This window comes from Pezoporus flaviventris, unplaced genomic scaffold, assembly GCF_033815535.1.
Source record: "Pezoporus flaviventris isolate CSIRO_AGI_PZ_B2104156 unplaced genomic scaffold, CSIRO_AGI_Pfla_v1 ptg000129l, whole genome shotgun sequence".
Lineage (NCBI taxonomy): Eukaryota > Metazoa > Chordata > Aves > Psittaciformes > Psittacidae > Pezoporus > Pezoporus flaviventris.
The window spans coordinates 743,666-764,236 of NW_026892677.1; the positions used below are offsets into that span (position 1 = coordinate 743,666).

General features: G+C 49.8%; 2 protein-coding genes across 3 annotated transcripts in view; one reads left to right on the plus strand and one right to left on the minus strand.

The window, feature by feature from the left end:
• Positions 1-20,571, plus strand: part of BNIP3 (BCL2 interacting protein 3) — a 235,040-nt gene that overhangs the window by 17,393 nt on the left and 197,076 nt on the right. The window lies entirely within an intron of this gene.
• LRRC27 (leucine rich repeat containing 27) overlaps positions 1-20,571 on the minus strand; it is a 30,787-nt gene that overhangs the window by 4,953 nt on the left and 5,263 nt on the right. Inside the window, exons 2-7 of the mRNA XM_061478599.1 lie at positions 19,656-20,101; positions 18,247-18,428; positions 17,823-17,952; positions 14,550-14,608; positions 7,508-7,659; positions 5,288-5,360 (exon numbers count right to left, since the gene is read on the minus strand). Of these exons, the coding sequence (XP_061334583.1) occupies positions 5,288-5,360; positions 7,508-7,659; positions 14,550-14,608; positions 17,823-17,952; positions 18,247-18,428; positions 19,656-20,101 (1,042 nt within the window). The remainder of the gene's footprint in view (positions 1-5,287; positions 5,361-7,507; positions 7,660-14,549; positions 14,609-17,822; positions 17,953-18,246; positions 18,429-19,655; positions 20,102-20,571) is intronic.

Here is a 20,571-nt window from a genome sequence, read left to right on the forward strand (position 1 = left end):
TTGAGATGATACTTATTAGACATATTGATTCCTAACAAAGAGAAACAAAACACCAGGGGCCTCTTCATGAAGCATTAACTTACCCAAGGAAGATGACAACTGTGAAGACCCACCCTCACTTCCCAGTTCAGTGGAGGAAAACAGCAGGACAGAGCAGAACATAGATCCAAATTAGAGCCATGCAGAGCAATGAAATGACTGGTAACAAGCACTCTTGGCTATAGATTAAATTGGTAAGCTTCAATAACGAGTAGAGCTGAGTGAACATAAAGAAGTAGTAGACAGTTGTACCACAAGTAGTTCTACTGGATCACATCATCTGACCCATCATATTTTTAGGGTGCATCAGTTAAGGTCTCATTAATACCTACTCATTATAGAATCATAGAATAGTTCGGGTTGGAAAGGACCTCAAGATCATCCAGCTCCAACCCCCCTGCCATGGGCAGGGACACCTCACACTAAACCATGGCACCCAAGGCCTCGTCCAACCTGACCTTGAACACTGCCAGGGATGGAGCATTCACAACCTCCCTGAGCAACCCTTTCCAGTGCCTCAGCACCCTCACAGGAAAGAATTTCCTCCTTAGATCCAATCTAAACTTCCCCTGTTTAAGTTTAACCCGTTACCCCTTGTCCTGTCACTACAGTCCCTAATGAAGGGTCCCTCCCCAGCATCCCTATTCATTAATATCTACTCTCATTCTGAATGTCTGCAGTGATTCTCCTGCATTTCAGTACCAAGTTTCAGGCTGCTCCTCCTTGTACTGCCACTCTCTGGCACATAAACAGGTCAATCCCCTTCATTTCCATTGTTATGGACACTGTCCTTAAGTCTTCCCAGTATCTGCCCCTTGACCTCTATATTCTGTCTGGAACTGCCCATAAAGCTAAGGAATGCTCACATTGGAGGCCAACGAGAAGCTGAACAAACACCACCTTTGTGTCCGCATCTCACCTGGGAGTGGGTAAGGGTCAGAATAAAAGAGCCACACTTCAGAGGAAGGGCAGGTTGTGGCAGATAAAGCTCAGCCCTGTTCCCGGTGGTCACTCTATGCTGTGCACACACTGGATAAGGAACTGGCAGGAGAAGCCTGCTCATTTTCACTAGCCCTGGCCCAAATGACTGCTCACTGCCCTGTCACCAGCACCTAGGTACACGTTTCTTAGGACCAGCAGCATTCCCTGCCTGGCTGGAAGGGAAGAGGAGACAAGAATTCCCTGGCTCTGCTCCTCTCCTGGTGCCAGGATGCCCAGGAAGAACCACAGCTCACCAGATGTAACCCAAATCACTGTAACACAGAGGTCCAGCTCCTGTGCCCCCAGATCAAGGGCATCAGCCTTGCACAACACAACTAGCTGGTGCTTCCAGAGTGCCACCGAGGGGCACTGGTTCTGTAACAGGAATTCCAGAGCTCCAGATAGAAAAGAAAAAAGGTGTTAAGGTGCTACAAATGAGGGCTATCACTGCCTCATTTCTTGGGTCTCCTCTGCAGTAAGTGGGTCGGTGTCTGAAGAGCAGACCAAGTGTAGGCACAAAGTGGGGAAGCACGCAGAGATGAACAAGTGCTTGTAGCAAAATGCGTTCAATCCACACACTTTTTATACCTTGGATGTCTCACATCTTTATGTCATAGGCAGAGTTTGCCCTCTAGCTGCCGCCTTCTGTCAGCAAAGCTGAAGTTAAATTTAAGCTTCCGTGGAATGTATCGTGTGAATTAACTGGAATGGATTTATTTTCTCTCAGACAGAATAGGAACTCATGGAGTTCCATGGCTGAGCAGGTAAGAAGCCTGGTCAGTCACCTTTCCTGCTGCCTTGGAGCACTGCACTCTGAAAGGAAAGGCACTCTGTATTTCCACTTACAGTGAAAGATACTTGGAATTACTTCTTTCCTCATGGACAGTAGAGGAGGGGGCTATTAAGCAGCAAAGTCACAACTTTTAGGACAGTGACGCTGTGATACTTGCTTTTTCCTTTGGTCAAATAAAGCTCGTTCCTTCTTCAGCTCCTCTGCTGCTGACCTGCACTTCCCTGCTCACTTCCCCTGCAGAGTCCCGTCAGAGGGCAGAGGCTCAGTAAATGCATCTCTTTGGGTGGTTCGTGCTCCTTTTAAAACAAACACTTTGGTGTTGCTCACTGAATGCTACAAAGGAAAGCGGGCACAGTTAATGATGGGGATATACACAGCAACAAGGCTGGGTTTATTTCCTGGTGATCCTGCTTACGAGCAGCACTGTTCTGTTTCCATACAACAATTAAAGTATTGAAAGTAAAAGCCATTTTTAAGTAATTTACCAAATGAATTACTTCATAACCCCACTGCACGCCTGAGGCTGCCTTGTGAGGGGAAATACTAAGCACAAACCACAAATTCGGCAAGGTTTTCCATGCTGTTGATACTTCAACCCCCCCAAACCCCTAAACCGTGAGCACTTGAGGTGTGGGGCACACAGCCAGACAGACTGTCCCCCCCGTCCTTGTCACAGGCCCAGCAGGGAGCACGGAGCACACAAGTAGGAGGGGAGAAGCTCCCGCATCAGTCGATCTGATGCCTTGAGAGCTCCCCTGCCTCTGCCCCACGAATTCACCACCTGGCTTCTGCTACTACTGACTTAGAGTGCTTTGTGTTCCTGGGAGACATCAGAGAGGTGGAGCAGGGAACACAAAAGAATGAAGAGGAAAGAGGGAAAGCAAGAAAGCAAACTCCGAGTAAATGTCAACCCCCCTTTTCTGTTCCTGTCTGAAAGGAGAAACCTCCTCAAGTCATTGATACTTCAATAAAATCAGGCAGCTCCAGCTTGGTAAAAACTGGTGAGAGAAATGATTTGTAAGTACCAGTAAAAATATTCGTGAACACTGGGGGACACAAATCCTTGCCATGACAGGAAATATTGATCAAATAAAGTTATGAACATTTCCTGTGTGTTTATGCTCTCCTTTACACAAAAGTTACTTCCCAAAGAGGGTTTGCACTATTGCAAAATGTGACAAGGAAAGCATCTGTTAAATGCTTTGTATGCAAACTTAAAGAAATTGAATGGATTACCTTGTATTTACACAGTTATTTATCACACTGCATACAGTAGAAATGAAGGATCCTGCAGCCCTTTGTTATTCTGTGTTATGAAATTCTGTATTTCAGTGGAATGAATCCGGACATTGAAGGGCCCAATTATCAAAATCGAAAACCAAGTAAAAGAGAAAATATAAAAGTCTGATAGTGGGGTTTAATATTTTAAATACTAGAAAATACAAAAGTTGGGCCTGCATTCCCCTACTTCTGTCAGAAATCGCGTGTAGCCCTCACACACCTGACAGCGCGTGTGACGATGCCCGTGAACCGCTTCTGCACTTCCCAGGGAAGCACGGAGCCTGCAGCACTCGCAGGACCCGCACGGTGCTCCTCGGCACGGGGGGGCAGGGACCTCCGGGCCCGCCGCGGACGGGCAGAGCTGGGCCTTCTGCCGGAGCCTGCCCTGGGCCGCCCCGTCACGAGCAGCTCCTCCTTCCCCTTCCCTCTGATTGCTGCCCGCAGCGCCGGGAACCGGCGCCTCTGCTCCTGGCTTGGCCGCTCCTGGGGCAGGTCCAGGCTGCGCCGCAGCAGCTCAGTGGGGTTCAGCTCCGCGGCCGGCGGCGTTCCGGCAGGGACTGAGGGGAGAGGGCTGCAGTCCCACATAGCCCGTCACGGGGTTGAGCACAGCGCAGTGCCCAGGTGGTGCCAGTCGGTCAGTCCAACAGAAGTGGGATGCCTTGGTCTTTTATTCCTTTAAAACGTATTTCATGCTCAAGGATTTTTCCCGAAGTCTGAAGCCATCTGTGTTCTGGAAGACGCCAGCAGGCTGCGGATGGATGTGAGCAGAGCAGGGGCCTCCTTTGCACTGGTAATTCATGTACCTCGTACCTCGGGAAACTTCAGCCAGCTTCTCACCGGTTCTACCCTGCAGAAGCTGATCCAGTTTTGTTAAGTGCCCAGGCCTTGCCCTGAGGTTTCTGGAGAGGGGCTTGGGACAAGGGATGTAGGGACAGGCCAAGGGGAATGGCTTGAACCTGCCCGAGGGGAGACTGAGATGAGCTCTTAGGCAGAAGCTCTTCCCTGTGAGGGTGCTGAGGCGCTGGCACAGGGTGCCCAGAGAAGCTGTGGCTGCCCCATCCCTGGCAGTGCTCAAGGGCAGGTTGGACACAGGGGCTTGGAGCAAGCTGCTCTAGTGGAAGGGGTCCCTGCCCGTGGCAGGGGTTGGAGCTGGAGGAGCTTTAAGGTCCCTTCCAACACAAACCAGGCTGGGGTTCTGTGGTTTTCACTGAGCTTAAGAGCTACTTGTCCTCGACACCCTGCACAAATCACGGGCTCACAGCAGCATCCACAGCCTGATTCCATGAAGGTCCCTTGTTGTCTTTTCTATTGTCTGCTGCCTCATCTGGGGCTGGCCCAGTATCCATCTGGAGCCTACCACAGACATCAGCAAGGGTTAGATGTGGCCTGTCAAGTACACTGTGTGAATGACAGGGAATTCTGAACCAGAGTAGGACACCAAAGGGGAAAATCCCAGCTTTGCACTGGGATCTCTGCACCGAGGGTAAAAATAGACTCCCACAATGCATGTGCATACAGGACTGAGTTTGGGCTGCATACAGCCCTCACTTTTTCTCTCACTTTGTTTTTCTGGAGCATTTATAGGCTGCCAATGTAGATTTGGGTATAAATAAGTATTACATGAACTGTGTATGACTGAATTAAAGACAAGAGTACTCTGCATGATGAATAGGAGTTAAAAATATGTTCCATGTATCAGAGGAAGTGAAAATGCAAAGCAAACAGATACAATAATCATTACCATACTACAAGTGCCCAAATGCAATCTGTGAGTCAAAACAGGAAATGGCTCTTAACATAATCAATTGAAATATGTAATGTGATGTAACGGCAACAACCAAAGTAGTGATGAAAGCTCCAGCACACCCTGCATTTCATGCCAGCTGGCATCTCAGCTTAGACAAATCTACCTTTATTACACCGTTAGAGGTATTAATTTTCACACACAACTGAACTTACTCAGTGATCTTTCATATTTACATGACAATGATCAATTCTAGAGTGTACCTACACTGCATACAAAGTGTGACTTCTACTTACTGGTTATGGAGGCTTGTGTCTAAGTCATTCAAGCACCCACAGCAGAGCCAAGCTCAGCAACAGGTGACTGGCATAGAGCTCCTCCACCTTTTGGGGCAGGTCTGTACCTACATCTGTACCTATGCAACAGCTACATCTGTCACAGCTCCTCACCTCCACTGCAGTGCTGGGAGATGCTGAGTTGCACAAAGGTTTGGTTCCATAGACTCAGGAGGTTCCCTGAATCCTAGAGAAGAAATACCCTGGATTTCATCTTCCTCTAACATTTTAGGGAGAAATCATTCTTGCAAGGCACATTCTGTTATCTCCTCTGCATGAAGTATGTATATACTACTTCTTACACACTGCCCGCATCCAACATGAACAGATGGGCCATGTGGGAGGGAGCAAAAAACTCCTGCATATCACAGAAGGTTCCCAAACTTCATGTGCATGCCCCCAGATTCTAGCTATTAAAGTCCATGGGATTATTTTTCTTTAAATATACCACTATCTAAGCTAACATTAAACAAAACAACACAAGTTACAACGCTATTCCAGAGCAGCATTATACTTGTTTTGTCATTCCAATCCACTGTGTTGGAGCCATGCAGAGCAGAACAGAGCACAGTCCCACATCCTTATGCAGACATAAATCAGCAGGGAAAACGCTTTTGATTTGCTATTTTGAGGGCTCCTAACCAAGCCCTGGTGATGTTCAAGACTGCACCGCTGAAGGGGAGTTAAAAACCAAACCAAACCACTGGCGTGTTCCAGTACACTATGTGGTTGGCTGGAAAGGAAGCGGGTGACAAGCACGAGTGACCTTGGAAAACCAGCTGTGCCCACAGGAGCCCACAGCCCTGTCACACAGCCCTCTGCTGCTTGCCAAGCCAACCTCTCACCTCACCACTACCTGAGGAGAGATCAGCTGTAACTAGTGCTGAATTGCTTGGCCAGGAGAAAGTGAGCTCTGAAAGCTACCACTGCCTCCCCTCCCACAGAGGGAGAAAGGGAGAAGAGCAGACAGGTGATCATCAGAGTGCACATCTTCAGAAGCAAAATCCAGAGCTCTTCCATTGAATCAGCCAACATCTGGTGTTGGGAGGGACCTCAAAGCTCCCCCAGCTCCAACCCCTGCCACGGGCAGGGACCCCTTCCACTAGAGCAGCTTGCTCCAGGCCCCTGTGTCCAACCTGGCCTTGAACACTGCCAGGGATGGGGCAGCCACAGCTTCTCTGGGCACCCTGTGCCAGCGCCTCAGCACCCTCACAGGGAAGAGCTTCTGTCTAAGAGCTCATCCCAGTCTCCCCTCGGGCAGGTTCAAGCCATTCCCCTTGGCCTGTCCCTACAAAAGTCCACTAATACGGAAGAAAAGATACAAATATTGAGCACAAATGATGCAGACAAAACTTACCTATACAGAAAAATGCAGTGCTGGCTCTCAAGTCATGCTCACGTGGTGAAATCTGAAGGTAAACAGTGCGAATGAAGCCACACGACTGGGGTATCATTTGTCCCAAACTAAGACTTACAAACAAGTCTTAAAACCCTGACAATAATCATGCGAGGTTCTGGAACTGCTCATGGTTCCCTTCCATGACACCATGCATGAACTTGAGATTAATCAAAACACATATAGTCATTATCTTTACATCAGTCTTTTGACTTCATTTCAGTGTCATGGTATTTGGAGCTGACATTTTTCTATCTTACCACATTACTTAGCACTTCAAGTGGCTCATTCATGCCCTGAATTTACTGCTTCCCTTTAATGATATCACATTTTAACACCACTAATTCCAGTCCGATGCTAATGGTACCCAGGGTAATTAGCCTTCATTACAGGAAAGCTTAAGTATGAGAAGCGGTCTTCCGTGGGAACATGCCCAGTATTTCTATTATTAATGACTTCTGGAATCTATCAGACCATAAATAATGCAAATTATGTTGCATCTTTTCCTCCCTTCTGACAACTTCTTAATTTTGCCCTCCTGATGTGAATTTATAACTGTGATACCGGGACAGAAAAAGGAGGAAGTGTGATAAAGGGCAGGTTGTGTCCTTGAGGAACATGGGCTCAAACCCAGGACCAAAGAACAGAAAACACTGTCAGCCCCCTGCAGTGTGGATGAACCTTTATTCTGTAAGCCAGGTATTGGCAGTGCTCAAGGCCAGGTTGGACACAGGGGCTTGGAGCAAGCTGCTCTAGTGGAAGGGGTCCCTGCCCGTGGCAGGGGTTGGAGCTGGAGGAGCTTTAAGGTCCCTTTAACCCAAACCAGGCTGGGATTCTGTGACACCCATTAGTGAAGAGCCACCAGGAAAGCACCCCTTTGTTCACACTGTTCTCAAAACAAATCACAGTAAGTGCACACAAAGACACCTCCAACATACCTGAAGCAGCTGGCTCCATCCAGGGTAGGTTTCCATTCCCAGAATCCCGAAGAAAGGACAGGATGGATTTAAATCCCTTTTGTTGACCTCTTTAGGAGGAAATTCAAGGGGACAGTGTTTCAGATTCAAGGCTGTCAGCAAAGTCAAGTGTCCTGTGGAAAAGCCGTGGTTTAGCAAACACAGAACCATGGAACAGCCCAGGTTGGAAAGAACCCTGAAGATCATCAGGCCCAACCCTTCAGCATTTGGCAAGATGGGTGAGTTTGCAGTGTTCAAAGCCAGGCTGGACACAGGGGCTTGGAGCAAGCTGCTCCAGTGGAAGGGGTCCCTGCCCGTGGCAGGGGTTGGAGCTGGGGGAGCTTTAGGGTCCCTTCCAACCCAAACCATTCTATGACCATGATGATGGACCGCAGTGACAGACAGTCACGGCAGATGAGTCAAAGGGAATGACTGGTTAGCACTGTGCCTGTGATTGCTATGATAACGACACTTATTACACATGCAGACACTATATACCACCTTAAATTATGTATTTGGCCAAGTACAGTGATTTTTATTTTCCTGGTTTTATTGCTACAATAACCAATGTTTTTATATGTGCATAGTGCCACTGATACTGCCATACCTAGGATTATTCCCGAATTGCACTTTCTAGTGCACTGTTCTGATTTTCCTCTTCTGAAATCACTGGGTCTACCTCACTTCTCACCCCCAGCCACCATCTCTGGGTGACAATGGACAGGGGGACATAAATCTCTGGCCTCCCGAGGCCACACACACCTCATCAACTGCCCAGCCTCCTGCTTAGCTCATAGAATCCTAGAATCACAGGGTAGGTTGGGCTGGAAGGGACCCACATGCTCATCCAGTCCAACCCCATAAGCAAGGCATGTGCAGCACCAGTGACACGTGTGACGAGGAGCTGCCGGGGTGGTGGGAGCCACCCCTCACGTTCCACCTGCTGCCGAGGGAGCACCAAATGCACACAGTCCTTCCAGGATCAGTCGTGCTCACGAGTTGTGTTTATACATATTTGTCAGTTCTGTTTCCCAGATGTAAACCCGAATTTGCCGTTTTCCCTCCCTGTCGCGGCTGGCAGAATTAAGCAATACTTTCACTCAATCCTGCTTCAGCCGAGAGCACAACCGGTGAAATCTGTTAAATCCCTCCGGCAGCAACGTGCCGCTCTCCAGAAGGAAGGTAAGAACCACATTTCGGCCTGACATTTTAGCATGACACACGGTTTATAATGATGGATTTAGGGAGTGCAGCACCGAAACCGCACCGAGATACGGGATTTCATAATGGTTTCACGTTGTATTACTGGAGCCACACTTCAGATCCGCATTCAAAGCCTGATCCGCTCGCTCTCTACAGGCTGGCTGCTTCACGTTCTGCCTGTGCCGATGCGATTCGCTCATTAGGGCACGAAACAGTGTGTTTGCTCTTTTAAACTGCTCCTGGAAAACCTGACTTGCGGAAATGACAAATACATTACTAAGCACAGCCATCTGATTGTAAATTAGCAGCAATTAAAGCTGAAAGGAGTGTTACAAAACAAACGTTCCAGTGTGATTAACAACCCTTTGACGTTCCTGCTCTGGAAATGTCAGCTCCTGCAACGCTCACAGAGTGCACCTGGGAAAATCCAACCCAGCCTGAGCCAACGGAGCAGCTCGGGGGCTCCGGGGAGCACAAAGCAGTTTTCCAGGCACCAGGATGGGGACAGTGCTGGATCCTTCTGGGTCAGTTCCCTTGGAAGGGAGCCTTGAAGCTCAGGCACAAATGGATTCTTCACATCAAGGAGCTACCAGGTACAACCTGCTCCATGCAAAGCTACACCACAGCTACACAGAGAACTCACAGCGCCATCCTGCTACCACCACGGGATGCAGATTTTTTCCAGTTCCACTGGAATGGAGAACACACACACCTAAAACTGACTTCTTTTCAACTACATCGTGATTTCCCATTGTTGATCTGGATTTTTGATCAGCCACAGGCCAAGACCTGACCGGTAACTTACCAGAAGTGCAAGAAAACCTGCATTTTGCCATCCCACACCAACAGAGTTCCTTACTGGAGAGGTAAGGCAATCTCAGCTCCGATCTCGAGACCACTCAACACTTGTTCGTTTCCTCACAGACCAGAGCTAGAACTGCAACTCTCACATTTTAAGCAGGATTATTACTTTGAAGTCTGCTAAAGCTGAACTCCAACTGAGGACCAACGAACACCAGAACAGCCTGAATGGTTACTCTGGAATTGTGCTCAAACTACAGCTGGGCTGAGATAGAGAAACTGAGTGTGACTGAAGACATCATTTGTTGCAATCCCTGGGGAAAGACTGATGGCAGTTTGCCTGCCCCACGCACATACCACACGTTAGGTGCGAACCAGACATACCGCTTTACTGTGAGCTAAGGTTCTGAGGGAGCAATGCGGAATGGGCCTGCCAATGTCTGATGGAAGGGCGAGAGTTCTGGAGAGAGGCTGGAAAAGAGGAATTACCTGGTGCCACAGAGCAAGGCAGCTCCTACACCAAGGAATGTCCCAGGCAGGCAGACTGGCCAAGAGAAACAAGCAAAAGGCATAAAGGAGGAAATACCTGCCTACAAACTAAAGTACAGCAGCCCAGCAGCGCTGTGTGCCTGAATCATGTTACAGGGTAACGGCAGGGCTTGTAAGCGAAAATCCATGTTTATTGCACAGAGAGGAAACACGCTGTTGTGTAATTATTGCTGTTGGGTTTGTAAAGAAATATACCCACAGAGCTCATATATGGCCCTGGGGGTATTTACAAGCTGTGTAGATGTGGCACTTAATGACGTGGGTTAGTGGTGGCCTTGGCAGCGCTGGGGAACGGTTGGACTGGATGAGCTTAAAGGTCTTTTCCAACCTAAATGCTTCTACGGTTGTACAAACAAGCATTCCTAGGGCTCTCCACAATGATACTTGACTGTTGTGAACCTGGTACCAGTGACAAGGAATGCTGAGCTTTGGAGGGTTAGCAAAGGGACTGTGTTCTAAGAGTCTCCATGCAGAAGTCTGCTAAGTGAGCTACAATTACCAGGATGCCTTCTCATACAGCCGTGATTCACAGATTAGAAAATTACTTCAAATAATCATAAACCACAAACACAGCAACGGAAGAGCTCCGTTACTAACAAGTAGGAATGGCTTTGAAAATGCACCTTGTAAAGAACTCTTTGGGAATACAATTAGATTTGAAGTCATTTAGCATGAAGAAACCAAATCTATTTTTAAACAGAAATGATCAAAATGAATCACGCAGATGACTTCAGGGCTGGAAAAACGACTTTGCTGTTTTATCTTGCTGAAAATCACTTGGGTTTGAAGATGATTTGACTGCAGTGGGGGAGCTGCATGGGCCATGCAGTCACAGCTCGTGCTTCACTCGCACGGATGGTGGACGGGCAACGCTCCCTTTCCACAGCCTTTTCATCATTCACTCACCTTTGAAACTGCATCACCTGCTGAGATCTTCACGCTGTAGAATCGTTCCTAGCTCCTGCTAAAGAACTCTCAGGTAGGTGCAACCATCAAATCACGCAGCTCCCGTGCAATGCTGTCTTTAGCAGCTTGGAGAGTTTTGTAACGCTTCTCATGCCCATTTTACAGCAGGGGAAACTGAGGCATGGGCAGCCCTGTGATGTGTCCAAAGCCAGGTAACGCTCCCGACTTCTCCAGCAAGCCACCGGCAGTCCTGGCAATAGAAGGGATGTATCCCAAGCCCCCACAGCACTGCCCAACAGTGCGCAGTACATGAGTATGAGATCATTTTCTGAACCGCGTTGTCTGACAATGAAATTTGCACCTTTGCTGATTAAATTCAGGCCACGTGATAACCAGGAGAGCCAGAATAAAGGCTCCAGGAACAGCCACAGGTGAATCAAAGCTGGTTTGTGCCATTCAGGCTTCTGGTCCCCTTGCAAAGCCCTTTCATTCCTTGAACAGGTAGCTTTGAACAACAGGTTCCCTGAACAAAGGCAAGCGCTGCAGATTCATTCCAGATCTCGATGAAAAGCAGACCCCTAGGCATGCAGACTAACAGCTGAGACAGTGATCATGGACCATCCTCCCGGCTCACCTGGGTTTACACTGCAACCTTTCTGTTTGGTATTGATGATACCAGCATCACAGAACGGGTGTTCTACTGGCAACAAGAGAAGGGACCACGGAGCAGGTGCTGCAGGCCAGAGACTCTAATTTAAGCGAGGGCTGACGCTGCCAGCGTCGGCTCCTACTCTGTTTCTTATAGAGGAGGTTACGATGGCAAGTGTGCAGACAAGAAGGCAATAGCAAGGGTAGGAGGACGAGTGGGCTGGGAATTAGCTCATGAAACACGATTTTGTCAGAAGGAGCAATCCTGTCAAAACATGGGTGTTGTGTAAAAACACAGGAGATCCTCACAACCCCTCGCTATGTCACAGGCACAACTCCCAGGTTTTCTCCCAGCGTACCAGGTGGATTGCTTGGTTCTCCCCTCAGCTCCCTGTGATGGGAGAGCCCTGCAGTGCTGGCTGTTGACACACGCAGGGGCCCTGAGCCCTGACTAGCACAGCTCCACCGCAGGGAAATGAGCAGCTTCAGGAACCTGGGTTAGGGCAGCCCTGTCCATTACATGTCCCACCCTCTGCTGAGGTCCCAGTCCCTCTGCTGGACCAAGTCTTACACTGTCCACTACATTAGGAGTCATGCCTGAAGCAGCTCAGCTGCTGTGGGGCAGAGAGGGCTCACTTCTAAAATCACACATGTATATATACACATATACACATCTATCTGTATCTACTATATAGGGGCAATTGTGGTATATAGAACTACAAGGGGATGTAAGGGCTCTGCCAAGGGAACAGACCATTCAAAGTAAAGGCATGTGGTAGGACAGCATCACACTAGTACAATGGAGAAGGCTCAGGGAGACCTCTGAGCAGTCTTCCAGTGCCTAAAGGGGCTCCAGGAAACCTGGAGAGGGGCTTTGGACAAGGGCCTGTAGGGACAGGCCAAGAGGAATGGCTTTAACCTGCCTGAGGGGAGACTGAGATGAGCTCTTAGGCAGAAGCTCTTCCCTGTGAGGGTGCTGAGGCTCTGGCACAGGGTGCCCAGAGAAGCTGTGGCAGAAGCTCTTCCCTGTGAGGGTGCTGAGGCTCTGGCACAGGGTGCCCAGAGAAGCTGTGGCTGCCCCATCCCTGGCAGTGTTCAAGGCCAGGTTGGACACAGGGGCTTGGAGCAAGCTGCTCTAGTGGAAGGGGTCCCTGCCCGTGGCAGGGGTTGGAGCTGGAGGAGCTTTGAGGTCCCTTCCAAGCCATGCTGTGACTCTATGAATGCAGTGAGTCTGATCCAGGATGCTGTTAGAGATCCCGCAGTGGATGTGTGTGACTGCTGAAGGCACACGGTGCTGGCAGCGCTCTGCAGAGCTGGCAGTGCCAAGGGGCCTGGCCTGGGCCACCCTGCACACCCAGGGTACCACTGCCTCCCTCGGCATGAGCTCTGGGCAGCATGGCTGCAGCCAGCCTCTGCGTGTGCCTCCAGCCATCTGTCACCACGGCACTGCTGCCCTGACACCCCTGCTGGACTCTTTACCCATGGCTGTGGCTTGAACACGCCTACGGCGCAGCAGGAGCGCTGGCATCTTTTCTTCAGTAGCCATCATGTGCAGAGCCAGGAGAAATGTCACATATGGCAGGAATTCCCCATTCCAGCACCAATCTGGGAAACCTGCAGTGATCAAAATACTGTGGTAGAGGAGTGCCCTGATTTTGGATCTGTCCAGAAAACAGCACCCACGAAGCAAGTTTTACTGCAGAAGGGCCAGCATAGCAGTGGCCCACTCTGAGAGACTCAAGGAAGTCTAAATCAGCAAACACCATTTTTCTGATGCATTGCCACTCAGCTTGAGGTAGGAAGAGCAGAGTTATTCCAGGAGCAGGCTCCCTCATGTGAAGCAGGAATAGAAGAGTGGACACCCTTCCATGCATGGGCTACCAGCCATTGCTCCCCAGCAGACGGGTGGGCAGCAGCCCGGCTGCAGAGAACACCAAGTCCAACAACAGTTTGAGGCCACTTCCCTGCATGCTTTGGTTTCGTGTTCAAAGCTTTTCTTCAAATAATTCTTCCAGGAGATAAACTCCACAGGAATGAGCCCTGCTTCAGGATGCCACTGGAAGCTAACCAGCACCGCAGAGCTGGCACTGTGTGTGAACTGTGTCTGAGGAAACCGCATCTGAACTAGAGCGGTCAGGTGTGGTTTTGATTCCCTTTCTGCATGAAGACAGCACCAGGTCTGCAGCACACTGGGTGTGCAGGATTCCAGCACCCAGCTCACGGGGTTCTGGCCTGATCCAGGAGGATGAGCTGGCCCAAAGCCCCTGGGCACAGGTCTGAAGCAAGCAGCGCCCCAGAGAGCTGGAGGGTGCCTGGGCTGAATGGGGACCCTGGTGCTGGAAGCCTTGAAACTTGACCAGTCCTGAGTGCTCCAGGATCACTGATGGTGGGAAGCAGGGGGGTCAGTACTGAATGTGCAGGGCCAGCATGGCAGTGGGGCAGGGACACTTACTGATGTGGCCAGCTGCTTCCTAATGCACTGCCCAAGGAGCACGAGAGGTCACACTTGCACAGCACTATGAACAGCAAAGCTTCGTTAAAATCACAGCATGACAGTGCTTGGGAACACTCTTGGGCCTTAGACTATGACTGCATCACTAAAGGGTCCCTTCCAACCATTCTGTGATTCTATGATTCTATGTCTAACACACAAGATATGGTTTTTACTTCAGTTTTACTCAAGGAAACAATACTGAACATTTTTGACTACAGCACTACAATAAAATGTTCCCCTCTTATCAGTGAAGGCAATCATTATGAATAAGTAATTTATTTTCCCATCTCATAGCACATGTTCGTGGTAAATTAAAACCATTCTTTACATAAGTATCAAAGTATTTTAAAGTCTAACCACAGAATTAAACACTATGAGCCAAAAAACGTCTTTGGTATCTTCAAACCAGGAGTGAGTACTTACTGAGCTCTGCAGGTAGCTCTTTTATAGGACTCCTCTCTAAGAGCAGAGTTTTCAATTGCCTTTTCAATAAACCAGAAAAGAGACTGTAAGAGCAAAGTTCATTTAATTAAATACAAACACAAGAACAGTTTTGCTCCTTAATTGTTTCCTTGCTTTTGTTCCCTACTACAGAAAGGCAAATCCTCACTTCTCCACCGCTAACATCAGTGCTGGAAAACGGCACACCCCAAAGCTTTCTGGAACAGCCATCTGAAGCTGGCATTTATGCCCAGTTATGATGCAACTACTTCAATATTTAGCATTTGATCTTTCCCTGCAAAGCCTGCTTATCACTTTAAAGTCTGATACTGACTGCTCCAATTATAAACACATCATTTCCAGTTGTTTATCATCTTGCTGAGCTTCAGCTGTTTGGGTTGTTGAGTGCATTCCTCAGGCTAAATTTGAGCTAAAACTACTCAGCCATTCTTGATAATGAGATTAGAAAGAAATATGCCCTACTTGTACTTCATTGCATCAGCTTCTTTCTTTGAGAAGCTCCAGTGTTCCTATTCTTGGACGCAGCCGAGAAGCTTGGCACGGGTCATGTACGACATTCATGGCATTTATGTCCCACACAAGATAATATTTTCTTGATATATCTGAAAATCTGTTAACATTTAGACAAATCCTGAGCTTCTGAGAAAATGTCAGCACGCCCCTGCTCCAAAACAATGGCATTGTCAGGGAAATGCTGCAGCTGCTGAATACACCCTTGTTTGGAGGTCTCCGATGGGAACCTCTGGGCACTGCACGTTCAGGATGCAGGGATGCCTAATCCACGTGAAGGGAGCCACTGACACCCAGGCAGCTCTGAAATAGGAACCACACAGACTCCCCACTTCCATATCTCCTCATTTCTGACTGCTTCATTTTGCCATCTTGACTGCATTCTTGTAAACAGCCTTTAATATCCAGCAACAAACCGGCTCAAATGGTGTTCTATAGGCATGGTGCTGGCTTTATTTACTTGTGTTGCAATTGGACTTACTGTTAAAATACAGCAAAACAAACAAGAAGAGAGCTCTGGAGTGTCAGCCATAATATTTCTTTACCTCCAGGAAGGAAAACCAAACCAAACCAAACCAAACCAAACCAAAGCAAAGCAAAGCAAAGCAAAGCAAAGCAAACCTTCTGGCAGCTCTTCAGCACCAGATTCACATTTGTGGCAATATTTGAAGACATTTCAATTCAGTCATGAAATGTGAGTGCTGGGCTCATGTTTGCCTGTCTGGAGCGGAGTCTTCAGCTGCACGTAAGAGGAAAAATTGATTAAAGACTCTGAACCCAAATTTCCCCACATTTAGAGGCACCACAGTGTACAGGGACAGCCCTGCTGCCTCAGGGCAGACTGGTAGAGCTTAGAGCAGCTCCAGTACCTAAAGGGGCTGCAGGAAACCTGGAGAGGGGCTTGGGACAAGGGCCTGTAGGGACAGGCCAAGGGGAATGGCTTTAACCTGCCCGAGGGGAGACTGAGCTGAGCTCTTAGGCAGAAGCTCTTCCCTGTGAGGGTGCTGAGGCGCTGGCACAGGGTGCCCAGAGAAGCTGTGGCTGCCCCATCCCTGGCAGTGTTCAAGGGCAGGTTGGACACAGGGGCTTGAAGCAAGCTGCTCTAGTGGAAGGGGTCCCTGCCTGTGGCAGGGGTTGGAGCTGGAGGAGCTTTGAGGTCCCTTCAACCCGAACTAGTCTGTGATTCTGTGTACATGCCCACGGCTGATCCCTGCCCACCCGCACATCCAGATCGCACAGGGATTTGTGGAGAGCAAAGTATCAGAGCAGCATTTTCCCTGCCTGCACACCAGGCCAGACACCATTTCCACAAGTGTTTCCAACGTTTTTGTTTGATCTGGAGACGCTCTAATCATAACAGCTATTAAAATCAATGAAAGGCTCATGAACTGCTTGAATGGTCAACCCATCAGGCCCCAGACTAGCACAGTGTTTCATTGAGATTAAAACTACACTTCAGGCTGCTTCCAGAAAAGCATACCCCAAGAACTAGCAAACATCTTAAAATACAGCTTATGCCCCACACATAATAAGGATAAAATGCGAGTAAGTAATATTCAGAGAATATTTCTGATGGAGCTGCTGCCTGGAGTCAGTGTAAAACTACAAACAAGATAAAGCGTGACACATGCAGGGACTGATGACTGACACATTATGTTGGAGGAAGATGCACACAGAGAATGTCTTCTTCTCAGAGGATCTCAACCACTCCTGCAACAATGATGACAGCATTCTAATACAGTTTGTAAATTGTATCAGTCCTGTCCAATTGAATTTAGGAAAGCTGTATTTAGAAGATTTGTAAACATCATTAAACTTGACATTTTCCAGCTGCTCGTAGACATATAAATTTTATTTACTGTATTTTTCTAATCGCAAGTTGAACATATAATGATTCACAAACAAGAGATCTTCAAATACCTTTAAGCACTTTGTTTCAGTCACAAGATGCCATGAAACTGTTGGGTTTCTCGTTCTGGAAAATGCTGTGACATATCCTGGTCAAGGGTTGCCACCTCCTCCTTGTCATACAGAAAGGTTTCTTTCAGAAGCACAGCTGCAAACTGGCTTGGTCTTTTAACTTCCAGTAGGAAAGTAATTCCTCTGTTCCTGTTCATTACCATGCATTGTCATTTGTGGTCTTCCGCTTCTGGAGTGAGGAGCAGGGAATTGTCCAAGGACATGAAAAAAGCCTGGTGGGAAGTTAGCTTTGGTGATCACGGTGATGTGGGAGCACTTCCAGGGTCACCACAACATGGTGTACTTCTTTCCCTACATGCTCCATCTGAACCACTGACAGCCAAATAATCCTTCCAGCAGGTAACACCGTGGCAGACAATCAGCACAAAGAGATTAAGGGGTAGCTGTCCTTCATTATCACTTAGGTTTGTAACTGTGGTCCCCATCTGCACCTCACCCACAACACTAAAAACAGTCACTTACAGGTATTAAAATGAAACTGGGGCAAAACCTCAGTGGGAAGACAACCAGGCCTTGCCTTTTAAGGTTCAAAGGGTGTACAGATTCACTGTGTAATATTAATTGGGCCTTTCAGTTCATGTTGGCTTTAGCAAACACAATTAAGCCTATTTACTGCTTGCCTGCACTGAGGCCAACGTCAAACAAATGCATATGAAAGTCTGACTGCTACAACGAAATTACAGTAGGGGAAATAGAAGACAAATACAATTGTTATTAAATTATCGGTCTGACCAATGATCTTACCTGTGGAAACCGATTCCAGGGGGAAGAGCTTTAATCTTGTTATAGCGGAGATCCAGCCAAACAAGATGTGGCAGCTTTTGAAACAAATCCTCGGGAAGCGTGGATATGACATTTCCTTCCAGATGAAGGTACTGAGCGAAAAACAGAAACATGTTTTACATCCAGAAGGAGAGGGGCTGTTCCTTGGCATGCAACATCGAATGTGAAAACTGTGAACTGCTCTCTGTTTTTGTGGAAGGAACGCTGCTAAAGGGGATTAAAGGATACACAACTATGAATTACACAGGGAGCGGTTTATTTAAGGACTTTTTGTTAAAGAACCCAGGGATTAAAGATCATAGCTAAGAACCTGTAGCTCTTCCACTCATCTGGCCCTTAGCTGCACTGTGCTACACTTAAATCAAGGGGTGAACTACTCATAACAACTTTATGTTGGGCAGTTGGTTCATTTCCTCAGTGAGATGCGTAATAATTTTTCGGCTGACATCGAGAGTGCTTGAAGAAGAGAGCAGAGACTCCTCAGCAGCCTTCCTGATCTCTTCTGACGAATCAGAAACAGGAGAATGTCTCTTGTTGAGATGCTGATCTCCCAGATTGTCACCCCTGCTGTAAAGCTATTCAGAATTGCTGTCATTCACCTGTCAGCAAGCCTGGAAACCCGGCTCAGGAATCCAAAGGGACCAGGTGAAGGCAAGTCATGAGCTGGGAAAAAAACAACATATTTTGGAATGGGAGCATACACAAACCAACGTGATGTTTATATTGTTAATTTGCAGATTATCCCCACTGCTGTGTACGATACAAACCAGTCAATTGGTCACTTTTACAGATGTATATACTTACACCAATGATACAAGGAACTTGTGAATGCCCCACCCCTGGCAGTGTTCAAGGCCAGGCTGGACAGGGCTTGGAGCAAGCTGCTCTAGTGGAAGGCGTCCCTGCCCATGGCAGGAGTTGGAACTGGATGAGCTTTCAGTTCCCTTCAACACAAACCAGTCTGAGTCTGTGATTCATCAGGATCACAGAATCATCTGGGCTGGAAAAGACCCATGAAGTGCTCCCCAGCACTGCCCAGGCCACCCCCAACCCATGGCACTGGGGCCTCGTCTCCACGCTGTGTGAACACTTGCAGGGACGGTGCCTGCAGCCCTGCCCTGGGCAGCCTGTTCCAATGCCTGAGCACCCTCTGGGGCAGGAATTGTTCCTCAGCTCCATCTAAACCTGCCCTGGTGCAGCTTGAGGCCGTTTCCTCTTGTCCCATCCCTTGTTCCTTGGGAGCAGAGCCCAGCCCCCAAATAATATGCATGTGAAGTCACAGGAAATAACAAAAATCTCCAACCAGCCTTTGGGGCCGCATTGCCCCACACCGCGTCACACACAGCCCTGGGAGCAGCACCGTTATGCACATGCACAGTGAATCACAGAATCGTCATACAACGCCAGCCTGCTTTGGGTTGAAGGGACCTCGAAGCTCATCCCGTTCCAAGCCTGCCACGGGCAGGGACAGCTTCCACCGGAACGTGTGCCAGGCGATGCAGGTGCCAGCAGGGCCTCGGCTCCGCCACCCGCGATGGGTCAGAGCCGCCCCCAGCGCTGGGTGCGGAGCCGGCGGCAGCCCCACAGCCCCGCCCGTGCTGAGCACCCGAGAGCCGCGTCCCCGCGGAGCGGCGCCCGGCCGCTCCTCAGCCGGGGCTCCCGCAGGCCCTGGCGGCCCCGAGCCGGCGGCGGCTGCATCCGTGCTGCTCCCAGCTCCAACTGAAGCCACCCTGCGCGGTCCGCGCCCCCTCCGCTGGTTTCAGCGGGTGCCAGCGGCGCTGCCCCGCTCCTCACCCGCGGGCCGGGCCCGCACAGCGCTCCCCGCTCCGCTCCGCAGCCAGGAGGGGGCACCGGTGGCGGGGCCCGGGCCGGGGCAGGGCGGGCTCCGTGCGCAGGCGCGGTGGCGATCCCGATCCGTGCTCAGCCAGCTCCGTCCCCCGGCCGCGGCTCCGCAGCAACGGGGAGCGCCGGGGCACGGGGCATGGGCACGGGCACGGGCACGGGCAGGGGCAGCGCCGGGGCACGGGGCATGGGCACGGGCACGGGCACAGGCAAGGGCAGCGCCGGGGCACGGGCAGGGGCAGCGGCAGCGGCAGCGTCGGGGCACGGGGCACGGGGCACGGGCACGGGCACGGCGCGAAGCTCCGGGGACACCGGGGCAGGGTCGCGCTGAGCGGCACCGCGGACACCGCCCCTGGGGGGCCGTGGTGTCCGTTCCGTCGGGCAGGACCCTCTGCGGCCTGGCGGGGCAGGGAGGCGTCCCCAGCCCGGGCAGTGGGGGCTGGAGCCGCGTGAGCTCTGCAGTCCCTTCCAGCCCAAACCCCTGCGCGGTCCCAGAGCCCGCACGCACCATCCCCGCACCCCAGCTCTGCTCGCGGGTTTCTCTCTTTGGGGGCACAGCCGCAGCACAGCAACGACCCAGCCCTCCCAGGAAAACCGTCCCCGCATGGCAGCGCCATCAGCGCTGTCGCCGGAGCAGCAGCGTCCCTGCAGAGGCGCCTGCGGTGGGGTGAATAACACCGAGACTAGCCGGGGCTCACACCGGCTGAAATAAAACATGTTCTTAATGAGCAAGATGGTAGAAACCCATTACTGAGACACGAGGAGTGCTTAATCTGCAAACCCAGATAATTATGTTCCCAGTGACCTGACCAAGTGTGATCAGAGGCACTGTAAGGGTTTTAAATACACAAAACTAATTTTAGAATTT